The 22,385-nt window shown below is 41.8% G+C and overlaps 1 protein-coding gene across 1 annotated transcript; it reads left to right on the top strand.

The window, feature by feature from the left end:
* Positions 1–8,819: 8,819 nt before the first annotated feature.
* On the top strand, positions 8,820–21,091 carry pgfb (placental growth factor b). The gene is given in 8 exon segments (XM_068580819.1): positions 8,820–8,867; positions 8,870–9,013; positions 18,335–18,371; positions 19,641–19,837; positions 19,923–20,002; positions 20,316–20,345; positions 20,454–20,516; positions 20,612–21,091. Coding segments are annotated over 8 exon segments (621 nt in total). The 3' UTR covers positions 20,634–21,091.
* The last annotated feature ends 1,294 nt before the right edge of the window (positions 21,092–22,385 follow it).

Here is a 22,385-nt window from a genome sequence, read left to right as displayed (position 1 = left end):
TCAGTTATAATGGGAATGCTTTTGAAATTTAAATAATATATGAGGCAAGGATTGAAAATCTTTCAACCTTCGGGCTGAGGAGCTACGTTTGTGTAAGTTATGTGAAACACCCTTCCAGGCTATGGCTAAACGGGTTAATGAGATGTAACCAGGGACATTAATAAGGGTTGCAAATAGGATGTTCTAAAGCTTCTGCTGAAAACACAAGACAGCTGCCCGACAGTTCCCTCCTAAAATCCACCCCAAATACGCATGTCATGTCACGGTCTGTTAACAATACACAGCAGTTGTCACACAGTATGAACAAGAACACTCTACCGCTCCTATAGTTAGAAGATAACCGCACCAGCGCTGCATTACACTCACTATTACTGTGGACTTTTCTTTTTTCAGTATCTAAACCGATGAAGCAGAACCAGCAAATTGTCTTTTACATTACATTTATTAGTATACCTTGCGCTTACGTTACCCACGATGCAACACAACCACCAACAGTCCATTCAGAGATTTGGGTATGCTATGCTAGTAGTTGCTAATGTAGCCTTGGGCGGGTTACAGCCATCTTGTAAATTCACTGCTTTTTAACTCCATTCCCTGAGAATCTCCCTGCGGTGTACAACATTTTTCACTTATGCGATACTCCCAGATTATCCAACAGATTATTGTATCAAATCAGTGCAGGTCTCCTCAGCTTCAGTGGAGCATCACAGAGAGAGTCATACTTAAGATACTTCAGGAGGTAAAATTCATGTTAAATTGGGGGCTTTAACCTTAATGTTTTGGTTTCGGGATGATCTTTCCAACCACCCAGGAATAGTTGCCTAAACAATCTCATACCAAAAACACTATCTTGGATGATGGCACGGCGACTTGGACATTTAGCAGGCATCCATATAAGCCTTATATCTCATCCCTTTGCTCTCCCGCCTCAGGATAGTCAGTTCGTCTCATCTCCAGTGGGAGCTCCTGTTCCTCCTCTTGCTGATCTGTTTACAGACCACGAACAAACACCCGGTGACTGGCCCACAGTTTGTCTCTGTCTGTTTACGCTGTAAGTCAGAGTATGCACGTCAGAACTGAGCCGCTGGAGCCAAGGGATTGGGCTCTAGGGAAGCCAACGCCAGGGCCCAGAGGAGCCGCAGGTGCACATAAAACTCAGAGTATAACCAACTCCAGAGGCATGATGAGACGAGGAGGCGTGGATCACTTTTTACAGTCTCCGTGATTCCTCTTCATGCAGGAGTCAGGGGTCACACCCTACATCAACTGGGAACAAAATAGTCAGGTCAAAGTAACCACCTAGAAAAGCATGCTAGCCAGCACTTGTCCTTCTTAAGTGGAAATCGGCAGAACATGATGTTCGTATCAAATCGCCTTGTTTGTGTTTTTCCATGAGAAAGTTGAAAGCTGTTGGATCGGCTCCATGTGCTCACAGCTCTGTACCTAAAGCAGTGCCTCCCACAAAAAGGGCTCCTTCGTCATGTGATCGGGCTTGGGGACAGCCACCCTTCCCATGGTGCTCATGTTCCTCCTCATGTCCCTCTAGGGACGACGGGCGAGGTTTGACCGAATGAGGGAGGGAGACAGAAACAGTCAGTCCGACGGCACGAGAGTGAGAGAGAAAAAGAGACATCTGCTTCTCATCGCGTTGGGAAAGTTCCCCTGATCCTGGAGATTAGCATGGAGTCCCCCAGACAGAGCACGCTGGCTCCTCCGAGGCTCACCAATTCTAAGCAGGCTCCCTCAGGCCTCGTTGGCTTTAATCCAGAATAACCCATTTGAGTGAGTAAACCTCACAGTGACACCTCGACCAATTTATAGTTGTAAAAACTAAATCAGGTGATGATTCCTCGGTCTAATGGGGTTGCTGCTTCCGCATATAACCACAAGACTGACATGAATAGGTATTGAATGTCTCATGATGTCTAGGCCTCACCATCCTGCAGCCATTCCTCTTGTTACCATGATGCCCCGGAGGGTGCTGCTCTGTTTATTTTCTCCTGATTAGCGCTGCACATTTTCACTCATTCACGGCTTGGGGTGTCAGGAGTCAGTCAGTGGTCTGTGTTCATTCAACACCAGCTCTTTTTCCGCTGTGGTTCAAAGCTTATCATGACACCTTCTAAACCCTCCCCAACCCTCTCAATGCCAGATTTGCTCCCGAACACCCAGACGAGAACAGCGTTTAGGTTTTGTTGACCTTACCTCTGGAATTGTCAAGCATCAGTTTTCAATCATTTCCCGAGCCGATCATTCAGGAGATAAAAAGCATTTGCATTGGTAACAGATTTGTATAGTCTGAAAGCAATCATGCCCGTAATCACGCTTGATAACTCTTGGATGTCAGTCTTACAGACAAGATGGATGCCCTGTTCTTCATCACAGATGTATATTGGAAGGACCTCACACTTGGTTTCTGATAAAAAAAAGAGTCTTGGCTCTGCAATAGATCCTTTTGCTGAGTACACTGAAACACTGAAATATCTGCAAATGCAATGAGAATTAAAAGGTCTCATGTTGTAATGTAAGAGCTGTGAATGACTAGTGGCAAAGCAATATTTTATGTCCGCAATTATTTCCAAATATTTGAGGGATGTATCTGGATTAGTTGAGGGTTTATTTCGCTGCAATGACGCCGACATCAGCAAGGCAAAAAAAATAATGACGTCTAACTGCTTCTCCTTTCTCACAACCCCAACTTCACCACCCTGCAACTGGTGTATTTGTTTGCTTATTTTCTTTTTCAGGGTAATGGAAAATGAAACGTCACACAATGTCAATGTTTCCTTTAAAAATGGAAAGTCATTCAGATTTTGTCACAGAGAGCTGAGGCTCATTTAATTGATCAAAGTGAGAATATAATATGAGACACACTGGTCAAACCTCTCTCCATCTATTACTTTGCTTTAAGTTAATACAATGCATGTATACGCTGCAGAACTGGCGTCACGGTCCAGCTCTTTTATCCACCCTGGTGGTCCTCGTTTATCCTTCCCCTCTGGGCACAGCGTCATCTGGGATTAGTTGTCTCCACCATCTCCATGGCAGCAACACTTCTAGACCAGACACTTAATCACAGGCGTAAAACAACAAACATACACATTGTCTTAGGGAATGAAATCTCCTTGTCCCGGCAAGTGCACAGTAGCCACGAAGCAATAAGGGGCTCAGACATTTTTGTCAAGCGAACTGAATTAACTGATGATAATAAATGGCCCTGTTGCCAAATTCCCATCAGTGGGCTGTATTATTTATTATTCCAAGTTATTAACTTTCCCTTGCTCTTTGACCTCCACCCACCCTCTCCTTGCTCTGCTCTCATTTTCTTGTTCCTTGTTCTACAAGCTATTGCTATTTGAGTGAATATATTTCTCTACACATAAATAAATCTCAGTGCACAACTTTGCTTGGCTGCAGTTTGCGTAAACATTTGCACACAGATGAACTTCACCTAACACTTGCTCGGGCCACGGCCTACTTCTGTACGTTTCCTCTAAGGACTCCTCTTCTGACAGTCAATCGATCATTTTATCACCATGCTTCTAAGTCGCTGTTTTTAAAAATTAGTCTCTGTGGGTTAGAATTATGTTGAGTCATTCCAGCTTTCTGGCATTGTTATAAAACTTAAAAGATCAGACCTTGTAAATAAATGATTACCTATCTCGCTATTCTGGATCCAAGCACGTATTCAGTCATTAGAGGAACAATTTGTCTTTTTTTGAACGGATTCAAGCCACTTGATATAACACATTATGTATTTAGCCTTAGAGGCACTGATACTGGAGGGGGATTTCTTTACTTTTGGACAGAACCAGGCTCACTGTGTCCCCCTGTTTGCTTTATGCTTTTTATGCTAAGCTAAGCTGAGCTACAGGCTGCTGACCTGACCTTACAGAACTGAGAGTGGTATTGACCTTTTCTTTTAACTCCCAGCAAAAAAAAACAAAAAGAGTATTCGTCTAAATCCCTTTTAAGACAGCAATAAAGGTGCAATGTTTGTGTATGATTATGTTGTAATTGTCCACAGCAGCATTACATAGTCAAGCAGTTCAATGTGTTTTTCATTTAAATTCATAGGTGCAGCTGTAGAAAGGTTGTTTTGACACAGAAACTGTAATGCCGTGTTTATGCTCAGTGCACAAGTGTTCCACATGTTGCTGTCACTTTACCCAGGTTTATTTAATGAATGTGGCTGATGTGTGCGTGTGTTTTCTAAAGGAAACCTTTTAAAACTCTTACACATATAGCCCCAAAGGGAGGATAAACTAATTTGAGGTTTAAAAAAACATTGTAACCAGAAAAAATAAACAGCAGCACTCAAGTGCGATTGCAGTCCTGTAAATCTTGCAGCCTGATTGTGTTCATGTTTACTTAAGTGTCCCCCACTTCTAGGAATAAATCCAGTCCACTGCCAATCGATTTCACTGCAACACTTACTATTAAAGGGTATTCCATCAGCCCCTGCCTCCTTCATCTCTTTTAATAACATGTCAGAGGCCTGAATAAACCCTGCAAAGTCACAAGGAAGCATTTACAGTGTGATCTGAAGTGAACATTACATTATATATATATATATATATATATATATATATATATATATATATATATATATATATATATATATATATATATATATATATGGGGGTTATTGGGTTCTGTGAAGGAAATGTTTTAACATGAAGGAGAAAAAAATTATCTGATGTATCTGTTTAATGGCCAGGCTGAATCACCCCCAACAGCGTCAACACATGAACTTGTGAATGTTCTCCACATGTGGGACCTCTTAATGGAGTTTAGAGTATCACCACAGGCCTGAGTTATGACCCGCTCTCTGACTGCGGGACCACTTCCGCGCAGTTTGCGCCACTCGCTGTCCATTTATAAAGCTAACAGCTTTTACAACTGGCAATGACACGAGCCGTGATAACTCAGTCTCAGTGCTGTTTTTCCGCTTCTATATTACCAACCGCAGGCCCGTGTCCCTGCAGCTTGTAGCAGTGATGAAATTGTATCTTGGACAAACACACAAGTTCATTCCAGAGCTCTGCTGCTGCCGCTGTGCTCAGGGTCCTCTGCACAGTTAGTCGGGCGCTGCACAGCCTCATGGGTAGACACAGACATCCTCACATTGGATCCGCCATGTATGTTACGTTACCAAACTGGAGCCCATCCATCTCTTAATTAAAAGAGAAAATGCATGTTTCTTACAAAATGTGATGTAAAGAGTGACTAAAAGGATTTTTGTGAGCATTTTAAAACTGCATTTGCATCTGTCTACTTTAGGAATAGTTTGACATTTTGGAAAACACCCTTGTTCTCTTTCTTGCTGAGAATGAGAGGAGAGATTAGATACCACTCTGATATCTACTCAGTATGATATACAGTATGTAGTTAGAGCGAGCAGCTAATAAACTGTGCAAAAAGAGCCAGAAACACAAAATCCATCAGTGCCTCTAAAGCTTACTAAATAATGCTGTATGTCTCATTTGTTTCATCTGTACACAAATATACAATGTGGTTTCAGAAGAAGTTTGTATGTGCTGTAAGAAGTTCTTGATGAACAGTTTGTTTATTTGTCCAGCAGTTTTGGAATAGCACTAACTAAAAACAGAACATACTGAGCTTTAGAGTTTTATTTTACTTTGGACTGAATCATGCTAGCTGTGCCCCCCTGCTTCCAGTCTTTATGCTAAGCTATGCTAGGCTAACTACCCTCTTGCTCCAGCTTCACACCCAGCGCACAGATATTATGTGTTGTATAGATCTTCTCATATAAATCTTGGGGAAAGAAACTGAAAGAAATTGGATTGTAAATTGTAAATGTCAAAATATATCAACTCTTTTCCATAAGCAGTTAAGGTAATATTGTTTGTTATAATTGCTCCTCATCTTAAACAGAATAAACTGACCCACATTTCCTTGTGACATGAAGAATGAAATCCTTTAGCTGTGGTTACCGTTGCCAACTGACATTGTGATGTCCAAGACACAGGTGCATGAAGTGAAATAGTATTATAGATTACATCAGATTCCTGCAATGACTGACGCTGTCTTCAGACAAAAATAACTTCCAATTGTCTGTTTCTGTGTTGGCTGACTTCCTACAGAATGAAACAATGCTCACACATGTCCAGACATAGGCATGAAAACAGGATGACACCTGACAACCTTGGAACGAAATGTGTCTGTGCCAGAAATATGTCAATGTAGCGAGGAAGTGTAAACAGGATTTGACACGTTTTAAAGGAAATAACTTATTGTGATGTAATGCTAATCACCTTAGGTCACGGTAAGCAGCTTTTTACTCATGGCCAGCTCACTTCCTATTTACCAGTTATGCAAAATATAGTTTTCGTCACAATGATGCAGTTGGCGCAGAAGGAAAAGAGTCATGTTGTCACTTATAATTAATGACAGGAAGAAAGGGTCTGCATCTTACATACAGTATTGCCGTATCCTGTTTGCCGGTAGTAAGTGTAAAATCATATTACGTCATATCCCAGAAGCTTGTTGTCCAGGTTGTCCTTTGTCTTCTAATGCGTTTGCTTTTGGTTTAGTGTTTCAAATATGTATTCAGCAACACTGATGCTTTTAGAGCATGCTATTCAAATCAAAGATGATAATCAGAAATGTTGTTCTGCCCGTAGGGCTCTCGCTTGTGTTAATGAGATCCTTCAAAGTAAGAGGCTCTCTGGCTTCCCACCTTCCCCTTGAAGGCCCCACTGTGGAGGAAACTAAAGCTGCCCCAGCGATGATGAATGGACATCATTAATGTTGTTCATCTGTTTACCTTTTACCCCGCAATCTGGGAAAATGAGGGGTCAACAGCAAAAGGGAAATGTGCTTACTTTGGGACTCCAGTTTCTGCGAGCCACCCGTTTGGTCTTCGCAACATCAAGAGACATCGCAGACTGCGAAGGACTTATTTATTCGACCAGCTGAGCTCGCTTCAATCATGAAGCCTTATCACAAAACCCAATTAGTGAAGAGGTTAAGTTGACATTTTGATCCTTTTTTTCTGGATCAGTGAAAAGCTGTCAAACTTTCTTCATATTCAGGAAGAAAGTCTTTTCTTTTCATCCCTGATCATAACAAAGCCATCTATCTGACGTGGAAACAGAAGCCTATTTCTCTTTTAGAAGCTCGTTTCATTGAAGAGGCATCACTCAAATGGATAATATTATGTTTGAATAAATATTTGAAAAGAAACATTGAATCCACGCAGTCTTTTTTTCACCAAACAGACCAACATTTAGACTCATTTTGTGGTTTTAGCAAAAGCCAAGTGGGCCTCAAGGTTGTTTCACCATCTGACAGGACCAGAGGTCCGGCTCCTCCTGGAATATGCTATCACTCATGCCTGGTTTGTTTGTCTTGTCAGCATGTTTTTATAGTGATCGTATTAGGCCATATCAACTTGTGCACTATTAAAAAAAAACCCAGATAGATCACTGGACAGATGGCGGGACTGCAGTAAGAGTCTGGATGTGTCCTCTGAGCTGCAGGCAGAGAGGAGGCATAATGGTCTTAAGCTCTTCTATTTAAAACATTTAAAAGAAAATCATGTGCACACCATCAGTATAGCCTTATTCCTGCTTGAAGTTGATGTATTAATTGAATTTCTTAGATGGGAGAAAACAGCCTCTGGGCAATATTCGGTTCTTCGGCAATTAGTTGGATAGTAGTGTTTGCTTATTTCTATTCTGTCCTCCCCTCGAGTTTTGAAGAGCATCCATCATTGCCATGTACAGATACAATTTAGGAAAAAAGACTTCTGTGACACTGCCCAGCATAATTAGAGGAAATGTCTTTCACAATCCCTGATTGTTTGCACTTACTGATGCTCGGTCCGGGGCGATGGTCATGGGGGGATGGTTTACTCTGCCCAAAGTGTCTGAGATGTTTAGAAACACCACACTCCTGAGTGTGGTCTGTACAATAGCAGGAGGCAGTGGAGCTATTCAGCACTGTTGAAGGAATGTGTGGAAGCCCACAAGGAATCCTTTCGTTCCAGGGTTTCTCCAAACACAGAAGTCTCACACTGAAGATTAACTCTGTGTGTCAACAGTAATGGAATCTCCCATTCTGTCTCTGCAAATACTAAAGCCTCAGAGGAAAATCTCCGTGCATCCTCGAGTCTGAGACGGCAATGAGTATATTCTCCATGCCGCCACTGCAAAGGCTCTCTTAATGTTTACCTTGCCTGAATAGCTCTCACAGAAAGTCTTCAGGAGAAGCTTCTCAGCAAGTATGTATTAAAACCACCTGTGGTGTACAGTCTACCAATCAGAAATAAAGCACCAGCAGCAGTGTCACATTATTTGCATAACCATTTACAGCATCACATGAATTTCCATTTTTGTATGGTTTAATGGGGCAGTGAGCTGTGTGAGGACAGAGGAGGCAGAGCAAAGAGGACAGAGAAGGGGAGGAGATTTAAATGGCCAGCTTGTAAAAAGGTACTGTGGTGGCAATTAGAAGCAAAGCTCAGCTCAGAGCAGGACTGAAAACTGAAGCTGCCGGTACAACTTCACACATGGAGCGGGTCGTCACGTTTTTGGACTGAGTAGACTACTTTTTTGTGTGTGCACTGAATATGCTTTGTCTAAACTGGCTGCCACTATTTCATCCTGCAGAGACGTTTTAAGATTTGTGCTTTGATTCAGTGTATTCAGGGAATTCAAAACACGTATTTCTTCAGCACCCCCAGTCCGCCTCGGGGGCCTTAGTAAGCACAATCCACTTCATCAGGTTACACGCGGCCAGCGCAGCTACGTGACTGCACTCATTCCCATAAGCCTGCTGAGCCGGGAGGGCGGATGAGTTGGAAATTCCCGGTCAGCATCTATTTTTCTTTTCTGAGTAGTTTTTGGCACTTGGTTTGGATTTCTTTATTGTGTACACCGGGAGCCATCAGCACCACCTCCTCTCCACTCGCAGACTTCGCGAAATGAAACTCGGTCTCGTCATCCAGGCTGCGGTGGCGCTTTATCTGCTGCTCTCACCTGCACAGGTAAGTTACATTCACCGAGACGTCTGTATGCTCAGCAAGAAACGGGATTTCCTATCGTTTTAACTGGCATACTTATTTCGTTAGGATTTCCATGGTAGATAGATTATTTGGATCTGTTATCATTACACATACAAAGTCGTAATTTAAAGTATAACAAAACCCTGTATTGATAGATAGCATATATGTTTAGAGCTCAGTCTCAAAATGTAGGCGACATAGAAAAGGGTTGAGTCAGCAGAAGCCACGTTGATGAAGTGCTAATAATCCATCGTGCTTTGACACCTCCGCATTGAATGAGCGTCTTTCTTTTCAGTTCATTCATAAAATGAAACGTGACAAACTGCACATATAACTCATGATGCAAAGTGACTCACTGGTGTAGCTGACAGAGACCTCTAAGATGATTTAGATTATAATTACAGACGCAGACATTTCCACTCCTATTTTCTCTGACACTCTGATTCCCATCTTGGTGACACATCCCATAAATAAACAATCCTCAATAAATATTTGAATGGTAATGTAGTTTCACCAGATCCTGGTGAGGTGACGAGCCCATCTCTAAGTGTTTGCAATGTATCTGGCAAAACTGGTCAGCAAGTTTGCAGTCTTTAGTTTGTCTTCTTTTCATCTGCAACCAGCTTTTCCTCCTTGTCCTGTTTCATCTCAGTGTGCATGTTTAATAGGTACGTGTTGTGTGAATAATCCGGTTGAGATGAACCAGTGTGTGTGTGTGTGTCTCTGTGTGTCTGTGTGTGCAAAAAAAATCTATTGAAACTTAATTTCAGGCCAGTCATATCACTGTCAGGCTGTCAGGGGATTACTGTGGTACAAAGATGTTCTGTTCTCTGTTGCCTGGCATTGCCTTATAGTCTTAAAATGAAAATGTGCCAGAGCAGGACAGAGCTGAAACTGGAGTGAATCTCATTCAAAGGCTAAAAACACTTGTAAGAGTGTGTGCCTCTGGACAGCGGGACTTGTGCCAACTTGCGCTTTGGCACTTAAACCCATTCAGTTTCTGATTTTGTCTGAAGGTGGCTGATGGCTGGCAGCTATCTCTGATGCCTCTCATGTTTAATGCAAACCAGACCGTTGTTGTGTCCATTCAGTGCTCCTGTCACACTTCATACACTGCTGCAGCCTGTTGAACTAGTAACACTGTTTGAGCTTCCCTTTTGCCAGGCTGCAGTTCACATTTAGACAGTTTACACTCACAAAGTCAGACTCTCAAGGTTGGAAGAACTTCCATGTCCCACCAGTTTTCCCAAGCCGGGGACTTTGCAGCTGTTGCTGAATTGAGCGTGAGTGGGAGAGGCATGGATCACCACATCTCTACTAATCCTCATAATCAGCTCATGGCCTGCTCAGTCAAAATACGGGTGACAAAATCCGGGGCCATCAAAGTAAAGCAGGTTAAATACCCCTTCACTGCCCAAGAGACTGACAGCAAATGTAAACCTCTGAGATTCAACAACCTGTCTGCTGATACAGATTGACTGTGAGGTTCTGAGCGTCTCTGAGGTATTTCTCTAACTCTTCATTAGTCATTAATAATTTGTCGAAAGATTAGCTTTAAAGGGAAAGGTTGCTTTGCTTCCCTGCTTTAGTGCAAAGATGCACCAAATATTTCAAATTTTTAGCAGACAAGCGACACTCTTTCTTGCAGCTCTTTTAAAGTCATAGTGGCAAAATGAGACTGTTCTGCTCGGTGTCCGTCCTGCTAGCCCCCCACAATACACCGTCTGGCCCACCAAAGTGGAAAAAGCATTGGCCAAATACTTGGGAATGTGATTCATAAATGCATCTCTTTGGGATTCCCTTCCCATAAATATGTGTTACTAATTGATTTTGAGTTTTTCATTATATTTGCAGCTGGAGCTGCAGTCAGCAGTGACTCATGCAGTCATTCATGTTCCCCATGAGTGGCCAAGAGAGAGGGTGGGGTTAACTTCATGCGCTTAATATCTCTGCTTTGCTACCAGAGAGTTACAGCATACAACTGTGTGTGTGTGTGTGTGTGTGTGTGTGTGTGTGTGTGTGTGTGTGTGTGTGTGTGTGTGTGTGGTCAAAACATTGAATCACTTTTAAACAAAGGTCTGTCATTTGAATATGTTTGATGAAACAAGTGAGATGTGTATTGTGGCCCCTGCGTGGTGTTTTCTTCTATATGCTGACTTGTGATTGTGGTTGGTATCCATGTGCACTGCAGGAGTACCAATATTTGGCTTGTGACCTCTTTGATAAAACAATGTCTGCGTATAGTAAGACCAGAAGAGGTTTAAACATTCAAATGATTGTATTCACACTAGAAAAGCAATTACAAAAACAATGCCCCAAACTAATAAATATATTCTTGTTGAGCAATCATGTTAATTTTGTTGTTTTACAATGGATTCAGATTTGGAACCATAAGAAAACAAAGTCTGAGGTAACAATAGTTGTTTCACTGTAAAAAATGAACTATGACTACTCTTTTATATCTATTTTCCCATTTTAACCTTCAATTTACCAACATTCAACGTTCAAAATGACACAGATCCCAGCGGGCAGTCGCTGGTGTTGTAAAGAAATGAAGTATGGTGAGTGTAAAGGTGAAGTAGTGATGAGATTTGAGGAAATTACCATTGGGTAAACAAATTCTAGCATCTAAACCAGTAATGGCTTGCATGATGCTAATGCATGAAAGCATAAATAGTCACCGTTAGTTAATTGCTTAGTTAGTTGGTTTGAGTTAGTTAGTTACCTTTTGCACAAGAAACATCACTGCTCCTGTATGTTGGGATTCAACAGCAAGCAGAATCAGTATTCTGTCAGATGTGATGCATTCTCTTAAAAGCGGTCCGGGTCCCGTTATGGCTCCTGGTGGAGTGGAAGCACCTGGGCTTCCCCTGAACAACAGTGGCCTCTTGGTCATTAGTTACCAACGCTGTCCAGCGGTTATTTGGTTCCAAGAAACTCTCTGTTCTCCAGTTCAGTGTATTATTGATACTTCCTGCAGCACACATACTGTATAATATGCACAGTGTGTGTGTGTGTGTGTGTGTGTGTGTGTGTGTGTGTGTGTGTGTGTGTGTGTGTGTGTGTGTGTGCGTGTGCAGTTAAACTACAACAATGTGAATATCCCTGCTTAGTTCCTGGCTGTATACTTCACTCAGACCTTTGCTCAAATCTGCAGTACCTGTTACCTCCTGGCCGTTGTGCATTCCCCCACCTCGTACAAAATGCAATAGCACAGTTTGTTTACAATACCTTATTTTTATTGTGATTGTAATAAAAGCAAATACAATATTGCATCAAAATCACTGACAACATTAAGCATGTTTAGACAAAGCTCAATAGGTACTATTATTTTAAATCATTTTAAAGAGGGTAGTTAATGTACTTTATTCACCCCTTCTTACTCCACATGTGCTTTTAGATGAACTCAAGGAAAGACTTTCCTGTGGAACTTGTTCTTTAGAGTGCTGAAAACATTGACATACTTATGGATGTATATTTATGTTATATTTATATGTTTGTGTGGGATGTAAATAAGAATCCTCTTTGGCATGAGATTATTCATTTATTTGTTTGTGTCTATCTAAAGAAAATACTGCATTTACATTGTATAAAACCATTTAAATCTGATATTGCCGAACTCATCTGATGTTGCTCGACAGTGAAGCATGTTCCTGTTGTGTGCTCGCTGTGTGTGAGGAGGACATGACGTGACACAGGTGTTTCCTCTACGTCATCACCGGCAGCAAAACAATACTTGAGTCTGACCATCTGCTTTGCACACGTGTTCCGTGTTTGTGTGCATGGTGTGTTTTTGTCATTCTCGTTCATAGCCAAGTGCAGACGGCATGACGTCACACTTCCAGTTGTTACAATAGAGTTTCATCATCAGAGGGTTTCCTAAAACGTCAACAGTAAACATCAGGTGTTTTTCTGTTTCTCAGAATCAAAGAGCAAAAGCTTTTGTCAAGATGCAGCTCAGTTATCCACAATAACACATAAAAAGTGCCCCCTTCTTTGTGTCTATGGCTGTCTCACTCGTGCATCTTTGTAGTTCAGATGTCTGCATGCTGGCTATGCAGTAGCAGTGGCTGGCTGACTGATACGGCTCTGTTGTGGTATTTCTCTCTAGTTGTAATGTCCCGGCCCAAGGGAGGGCCGCAATCGCAATCAGGAAATATGGATTTCTCCTTCCTCCTGCAGAGGAGGAGGAGCGGTGGCGCTCGGGGCAGCCGTCTACTCAGCTTTAATCTCCCATCTGGATGTAATTTGCTGTGGTTTACACAGGGAGAACAGCGTTTACTGTAATAGAGACCACAATTACCACCGGTCAGCCTTATCTCAAGACCTCTGTTGTGTGTGTGTGTGTGTGTGTGTGTGTGTGTGTGTGTGTGTGTGTGTGTGTGTGTGTGTGTGTTTGCAGATGAGGTTTATACTGTGGTTGTGTGTGTTTGTATGTCTTTAGGGGAACATTTGTGCGTGAATTAATGGACTTATACTGAGGAAATGGTGTTTATCTAAATCAACGTTTAGACGGACCTTTACCTCTCCCCTGTCATTTGACCCTATTTTACTGTTGTTGTTTTGTATTGTACTACTAAACAATATAATTATCCTTGTTTAAGAATGAATGTTAGATCAATTGTTTGACATTTTGGGGAATATTTGCCTTCTAGTTGAAAGCTAGATGAGAATATTGAAACCACTCTCAAATTTGTGTATAAACTCACACAAAGTCAGCATGAACTTGTCAGCTGCACAAAAACTGTCATGTGACGACAAGTTTTTCAGTTTCTTCCTGGATTCATGTCACGACAGTGAGGTCAGTGAACCAGCCAAGACTTAAAGAAGTAACTGCTCCCAGACAATGAATGGTACAGTAAAACCAAACCTAGACTAAATCAAACAGCAACAGACACCAAAGTCTGTCTTCGTTCACCCGGATTACTGGAGAGTTAAGGGTTGTGGCACGTTCACCACATGCTCCTGTTGGAGCTTGTTGGTGTTTGGTCAGCGCTCTGTGATCACAAGCCCTGACCTGACCACCATAGTGATCCTGCTGAATGCTCTCAGACCAGTAATAGCACCGCTGTCATTGTAGCTTCACCCACCTTGTGTATACACAACAGAACCTGCTTACAGCCGTGGTGGCTGAGAATAGATACAGCGAGCTGCAGGCCGGGTAAGAGGCCTGAGAATAAATGTCACGGTCATGCTGTTGATGATGTGGAATCCAGGTCTCGATAAAGGATGGATGAGGACGCTCAGTGAGGCAGGGAGGCAGCCCTGTTTCTCCCTCGTCTAGCCGTCTCTGTTTGTATTCACTTGTTCTGCTTTAGCGCTCTCGGCCCTGTGTGGTCTCGTGTTCAGAGTCGAGCTTGAGTAAAGCGAAAACCAGGACACCGTCCTCCTGACCTATATGTCTTTCAGTGAGCTGGAGGTGCAGGTGCTTTACTGGTCTGGATTATGTTTGCCAGCTTTACATCTTTTGCTAAACTTCCCCTCTGCGTGCACCCCCCAAATTCCAAACTCTGCTCAAGAGCAAATTTAGTTGACAGAAGCCTGCATCTCATCCGTGGTCTGTTTATCCACACTGTCACCCACACCGAATAAGGTTAAGTTTGAAAGTAGACCCTTTTGCAAAGCAATGTAAATAATGGCATGATGCCCATAGCTGGGATCTTTATTTGCTAGACTTAAGAAGGGTTGAAGAGGGGTTTTCCAAAAACTCAGCTCCAATCACATCAAGTAAACCAGGACATTTCTTCAAATCACTGATCACTGAGGTTCTGTTGAAGATCTTCTTCAATCCTCAGGCAGACCCAGCCTGAAAGTGATCGTACAAGATCTTTGTCGGATGAGATTTGTTAGAGAACTACAAATACATCATCACTCACTGCTCCTACAGCAGTTTAGCATCAGTTTACACTTTGTTACTCAAGACAGTATTTGTGCTAACAGGGGTAATTACATGTCCATGCTCGTATTTGCTCCCTCTTTAATACGGATTTGAAACTGAAATCCCCCTGCTCTACAAACTACACCAAATATGGATACAGTTTTGTGAAAGCTACTTTTGAGCCAAAATTGACCAATCTTCTGAAAGACTCAGTTTCACTCAGTTATGAAAAGAAAACTCCAAACATGTTTGCCAGTCATCATCATCTGAAACCTAAATGAGCATCTTTTCTGATACTCAACTTTGTCTACGGGTATCAATGGAAAACACTTCATACTAGTATGTGTTTTATTACTACACACTATTTTTGCATTTCTCCTGGATTCAAAGTGAAATGAAAAGTCATCGGTATTACTGGGCTTCATCAAATAGCTTTCATTTCAAACTATTTTGAAATAAAACATGGTTCATCCTTAAAGTCAATGATTTGCAATCCAAGGGAGAAGAGAAACTTGACTTGTATTGCTTTAGTTCGTCTGTAAGTCGTCTCTGTTTCTCTTCAGGAAACACACTGTACTATATGCTGGCTGGTATCCAGATTTTTCTGGCTCATGGCCATAGTACCTGCTGTGGAGTAGCCCATCACCACCCCTCCCCAGCTTGACCCTCAAAGTTGAAAAATCTTTTATGACCATTACGCTGGGTCCCATCATGTTTTGTTTCTGCTCCCTACGCATGCTGCCCTTCCTCTGACAGATGGAGTTAAGCAAGGAGGTTAAAGATGACACAGTTCAGCTGTGTGGGAGTGGGGAGTAATGAGGCCCGGAGCCTCTGTGGCCTGACAGCAGGAGCCCAGGGACACAACAGGTCCTCTGATCCGACCCAGAGGACAGAGCAAGCTCTCACAGAGCAGCTTACAAACTTTCACCAGAGACTTCAGAAACATATGTGACCCGTCAATGCCACATTTTCATTATTAACTGCTTTTGATCAAACTCCCTGTCCCTCACTCTGCAACACAATCTGGTCAAAGGCTCCGGATAAACTGCGCTGCTCGACAAAAGGTCTCTGAGAAGCAGATGTCAAGAGTTGAAAGCAACTTGTCTCTTACTCTCTCTCCTCTCTTTACACTGTACATGTAACACAGATTTTGTTTTATATCAACATTTTATGTTGCTAAACAATTTGTAATAAAATCAACTTTGAACTAGAATTCATCAACAACTGTTTTGGGGTTTTTTAGTGCACTATGCCCTTCTCTTGGGGTTCAATCTGTCATCTCCAGCAATTAGCATTAGATTGTGCAGGAAATTAAGCTTGCACATATATTTTATCCTTCGGCGTATGGTAGAAAACTTTTCCTTTTTTTTGTTGTTGTTGTTGGAATTTAGTTTTTGTTTTCCTAAAACCCAGATGTTGTACATGGACACAAAGTAGAGGTATTCCATCATTGAAATCATGTACAGCCAAGCCAATTGTATTTAGCCTTTAATAACATTTAACTATCAAAGTTCAGTTTCATGAAAACAATAAATGAAAGGGACAAGCAGCAATGTAAGAGAAAAAACTCCCTGACTAAGGTCACCAGGGAACGAGAAACCGTAAGACAAGTTTACACACATGTATTAAGCAGTTATCCCCTCCTACCAGAGCTGAATTACCTTCCAGTCACCATTAATCACACAGTATTGCTACAAGTACAAACAGAGGAAGGAACGTCTACGTGAGGATCTTCATGCAGCTTTTCTTAATCTGGCAGCTTCTTGTGAGCAGCTCACTCCTCTGTTCTTAACCACAGGAGGTGTCAAAGATGATTGCTCACCATGTCAAGGCTTAACCCATGACCAAGGCCAAAAACTCTCTCCACCTCACCACATTCTGAACGGCCACTGAGGAGCCGGAGCCAAAAAGCCCTTGTGATGTGGAGCAGCAACAGAAAAGAAGCACAGATCATACGCCAATTAATACTGGAAAAGGATTTATTTTACAAGCCTGGCATTGCTAGACATGCTGAAAAAAAAAGCTATACCCCAGAGAGTGGAAGTTTTTAAAACAACTTTAAACAAAAACTGAAACTGAACTGTGACGTTCCCGTGCTGTGAATGAAGCTGCCAGCGGAGCTCATCTCCTGTGGTGCTGTTGTGAAGACAACACAGTCCAATGAACATTACTCTATAGAACAGCTGGTCCGACAGAGGAACAGCTGTACACTTTGGCCAGATCACCAAGCAGACACTTTTTCTTTTTTTAAATGGGAGATGCCTGAACAGATCGCCTAACACAGGGAGGACCGAACCGTATAAATGGTTGACTGGAAGCTCTTGTGCATCTATTGATATGAAGTCTGTTGTACGGTACATTCTGCTGCGGAGACAGATCTGTCCCAATTTCCTAGCTTTCCCTTATCTCTGTGACAGTTTTATAAGAGCCTTGGAAATGTTTGTGTCAGTGTGAATGCATCATCATTAAAGCAGGACATACCTCTTTAATCACAATACTCAGAGACAATAAATAGCGCAGCGCTGTGCTGCTGACAGATGCTATCTTCACACTCAAACTAATTTTGCCACTTAACAGGAAGTAGATGCATTTTAGCAACGGACGGATGGTGTAAAGAAGCAACATTCCTCACTGGCATCATTTGGGAACGTCCTTGTCTGTCTGTGTGCTATTATATAACATGTTTTAGTCCAACACTTTCAATATCATCATCTGTCTCACCTTCACCGACAGTGTTACATTATGAATGTCATCAGGTGTGTGGGTTTACACAAAAACTGAAATATTACACCGGTGATGAGGAGGGATTGCAGAGGCAGGTTGTCTGTCGCCGTTTCAGCTCTTCTGCTGGAGGGCATTTTATCAAACGTAGATTTCCCTTCCTGAGATGGAGTCAAGTAGAGGTTTTGTGTTTTCCCAGGCGAATGAGAAATGCACTCTGTTTATCATGGGATGATGGGAAAAAAATCAAGACGAACGGGGAAAATAAATAAAGAGCTGAATCTTACACCACAGGAAACAGGTTTTTTAACCTAAACAGTTGGGCACACAGAGGAACATGATGTATAAGAGAGACAGGATCTGCTGCTTGTCAGAAAGACTTTTCCATTGCAGTGGAAAGAAAGGTGTGACTGTCAGCATTATTCCACTGCAGTTCCAGCTGTCACCACTGGAGTACAAATATACTTGATATTAGTGACCCTGCAGACTGGTGCTGTCTTGCAGGATATTTTGTATATATTGCATTTTTAAGTTTGAAAGGTGTGTATTGAGGTAGTAGGAGGTGTAATGAGTGAATGATTGCGATCATCTGTGTTTCAGTCATGTAATTTGAATGCTCAACTAAAATGATTTAGGGTTTTACACTGTAACATGAAGTCACAAGAAACCTGAATATTTATCCAACATTTTGTTCTGTTTCACAGAGTCTTCCCTTGTCAAGCATAAGCAATACAACTGAAGGTAAGTTTCAGCTGGTTTTATTCATGAAATAGTTTCTGGGGTGTTCATTTTAAAACACTTTTTAACAAGACTTACTTTAAAAAAGTAACTAACTATGTTGTCATACCATATTATTACAACGTTTGTGATAAAACTAAAGTCTCACAATATCCCTGTGACAACCTGTGATTAAAAAATGAAACTCTCAACTCTCCCCTCACTACAGTCACAATTTACCAAAAAAACAGACCCACAATAAAGTTACAAAAGTACTTTGATGCAAACCAATTAAATCAATGCCAGATCTGACAAAATACGGTTGTGAAATATAAATGAATAAGCTCTTTTGTTTTCCATTTAAATTAGTCAATACATTTAATTTAGCAAGAAGCATGTTCACTAGCAGGGATTACTCAACCGCTTAACTTCTCCTTTCATTTCCTCTTCTTCCCTCACATCCCTATAAATGAATGCGACAAAAAGAGAAATGGATTGGCTGTATAACTTGCAGCCAGAGGATTAAAGTACGAGAAAAGGCCGAACAAGCAGCAGACATACAGTAACTGGCCAGTAAACTGGCACTTTGCGCTGTATAACAATATGGTTTGTGGCCTGAACTTTCTCTCGTAGACGCTTCCCCACCCGTCTCCTTCCAGCCTGTCTGCTTTTATAAACAGCTGTTGTGCTGTGAGGCTCCATTCGGTGACCTCGGGGGTCACCGTCGTCCCAGAGGTGCCCGTGGGGCGGCACAGCTCCAGCGAGCAGGGTTCTGTTCATGGCCATGTTTCCAATGTTTGTTTTCTCTTCCTTCTCTGTTTGTTCGGACGTAGTCTTCCCTGTTCCTCCCCCACAGACTGTGCAACTGGGACACTTTCACACATAAGCTCCCACAGGAAAGCGTACTGTACATTACACAAACATTTTTACTTCCAAATGAAAACAGGACACACACTGGCGTATTGCAACTGGTTTTATATTTCTGTCTACATGGTATAAGGTTGCCATTGTTGGATTATTGAGGTAATTACTGCATGAGACTGTTTGTGTGTGATCATTAACCGTGCAGTTCAATTCAAATTAAATAGTTTTTTTTGCAGTACTAAGTTATACACATAAGCTGAAGTAAGTTGGATGTCGACTGCACTCTGCACTTTAAACGTAAGCTAGAGAGACAGAAAATGATGCAGCTCATTACATTTATCTGACCTGCAAGTAATCCCATAAGAAACGAGATGACTGGTTTGTAACTGCAGAGCAGCCCATAGCCTCCTCCTCCTCTTCTCATCCTAGTGTTGATGTTCCAAGAAGTGTGGGGTCGCAGCTTCTGCCGGACCATTGAGAAGCTGGTGGAGGTGGTGCAGGAGTACCCGTCAGAGGTGGAGCACATCTACAGCCCCGCCTGTGTGCCGCTGGTGAGGTGTGCCGGTTGCTGTGGGGATGAAAACCTCGAGTGCCATCCCACCCGCACCGCAAACGTCACCATGCAGGTAAGACGAGGGCGTAGTGCAATGCAATAGTGTGTTGAATCTACTTCATCTGTTTCTGGTAACGTTGACTGGTTTCATCCCTCAGCTGTTGAAGATCAGGCCAACAGAGCCGGGTCAAGAATATGTTGAGATGACGTTTGTGGAGCATCAGACATGTGAATGTAGGTAAGAAAACAAGTCATAATTTGTATTTCAATACCAACCGTGTCTACTTAGAAATGACATTAATATCCTGCAAAGTGACTTTAGCAAAGAAATACCATCTGAGTTACAAAGTTTGAATAAAAAATAAAGAGGAAATGTTTCTAATAAATGTAACACACTCGAAATATTGGAGCCATAGGCTGTATGACATATGAACATATCGTCAACACATATTTGATAAAACATATTAATACATAAATGTTATATCTAAGAGACAAGGTTGACAAATTCTTAAAATAACTATTTATTTCCTAATTTTTTGCTTTTTCCGCAGAGTCCGGAAACCTATTGTGAATGTTGAAAGGTAAGAACATGAATATATTCCTCACATCAGTTTTCAGATTGTCGAAAAAGATATTAATCTTCCATCTGAGAGAAAAAAGGTGTATTGGTAATTTTGCTCCATTTGTAGGAAAAGACAAAGAGGAAGAGGAAGGAAGAGAAAGGAGAGACAGAAAACAAAAGAATGTGAAAGGTGACGTCGCAATCTCAAGTGCGAGAGATTCATCTACCCTCCAACTCGCAGTTAACGTCATTAAAAACATATTATTCTTTTTTTGTCTTTTTCAGCTGCCAGATCCCGCGCAGGTAACTGCAGTGGCGGTCCAACCCCGAGTTGCAGTGTGGCTCACTATTTATTTCCAACCCGGTGACAGCATCCAGAGTCTCCTCCCTGTCTGCAGTCAGAGACTCAAACTGCTGGGTTGTTTTGCTGACATGGCCTTCTGCTGATGGGCAGAGCGTTTATAATGACAAGCTTCAACCGGAAGTGTGTTTTGATTGGTGGAAACACTGCTGTCACACCTGACACGATGGACACCCCTGGGAGCCAGTGCAATGTCGAACCAAACAGACCGACGCCTTCTCTTTTATACTAGTTATTACTGTATCAGTTATCGTAATTTGGTCATATCTTTGGTATTTAAAGATGGTCACATTTTTTTGACATATATATTTATTGATACAGCTGAATATAGTTGGACTAGCAACCTTTCAAAAGTTTGTCATTTGTTTTGTTATCTATATTTAGACACCTTGACTTGTCATGCAACATGTTGGACTGAGTGTGCAGCTGCTTTGCACATGCAACAATGAAATGTCTCCCTCTAGTGTTGATAAAAAAACGTGTTCAAAACTGCTCCAATGAAGTATTCTTAGGACAGTATTGTCAGTCACAATCATTTCATCAGCTTATTGGACTCTTCCATCATTATTATGGAGGTAACTGAATGAATCCTCTCCCTCTGTAGCGAAGTGTGACCCAGGCATGACTATACAGTGTTTTTCTGTCAATTCATTAAATAAGAACAACACAGATCAGATAAATCTATCAAAGGAAGACGTGTCCACAGAAGATTGTGTATGAATATTTTACTATGATGTATTAAATTGTCAAAAATCGAAATTTGAATTCTAGCTCTCTTTCTTTATTATTTTGGAGAGTTGGGTCACATCCAATTTTGTCAGTTTATTTCAAATCACACGAGGTGTGTGTGTGTGTGTGTGTGTGTGTGTGTGTGTGTGTGTGTGTGTGTGTGTGTGTGTGTGTGTCGTTGACTCCAGATTGGACGTGAAAGGCCCAGTAGGAATGGACTGATCAATCCTACATCAATACAATAATTTGGTGATGAATGTTTGTTGTCTTGTTGTCATAAGGAACTTGCAATCACAGTGAACTGTGATTGCAAGTTTCTCACAGAAATAAAAGCATTTGTGTGTGTGTTGTGCCGTTAAACAGCACACATTTGTGTCCACCCTGCCGACTCCCTCAACAACACAAGTGTCTTAGTCTGATGGAAAAGGATCAGTTGAAGTAATGATGTAAAATTCTGTCCTTTTGTATTTTTTCCCAGTACTACACAAAGAAAATCTCTATCAATATGTACAAAGTAACATTTCTACTGTTAGTATTTTGTATTTCATTTAGATATTTATTTTGTTATTAAATTGTTATGGTTGTCAGTTTGTCTCATGTGATTTATTTCATTCAGACCGAACTAACCCGTACTACTGACTAATAGTCCTTGACCAGATTCACGTGGCGGCCATTTGGCTCTTACATATGTCACTGTCAGGGTGACATGTGTCAGGTCTACCAGTGTTGTCCAACATGTAACTTGTCTCACAATCGTACACAAAAAGTAAGAAGGGCCAACAAAGAAAGTCTTGCCAGGGCCCCCTGTTGTCTGGAGCCAGGCCTACATGACCTCTCCAGCATCCTCCGTCCAGCCCTCTCCAGTCAGTCTGTGTTAACAGAGCCGGCACTGTGTGACTTTGAGGAGCTGGCACTGTTCCCGGATCAGTTTCATGTCTTGCTTTGGGTCCTCAAGGTGTTTTAGGTTTT

Source organism: Clinocottus analis, unplaced genomic scaffold (assembly GCF_023055335.1).
Source record: "Clinocottus analis isolate CAN_PGR_092001 unplaced genomic scaffold, fCliAna1.0.p SCAF_17, whole genome shotgun sequence".
Lineage (NCBI taxonomy): Eukaryota > Metazoa > Chordata > Actinopteri > Perciformes > Cottidae > Clinocottus > Clinocottus analis.
The sequence above is the reverse complement of the archived record's forward strand: the minus strand, read 5'-3'. Positions and strand labels throughout refer to the sequence as shown.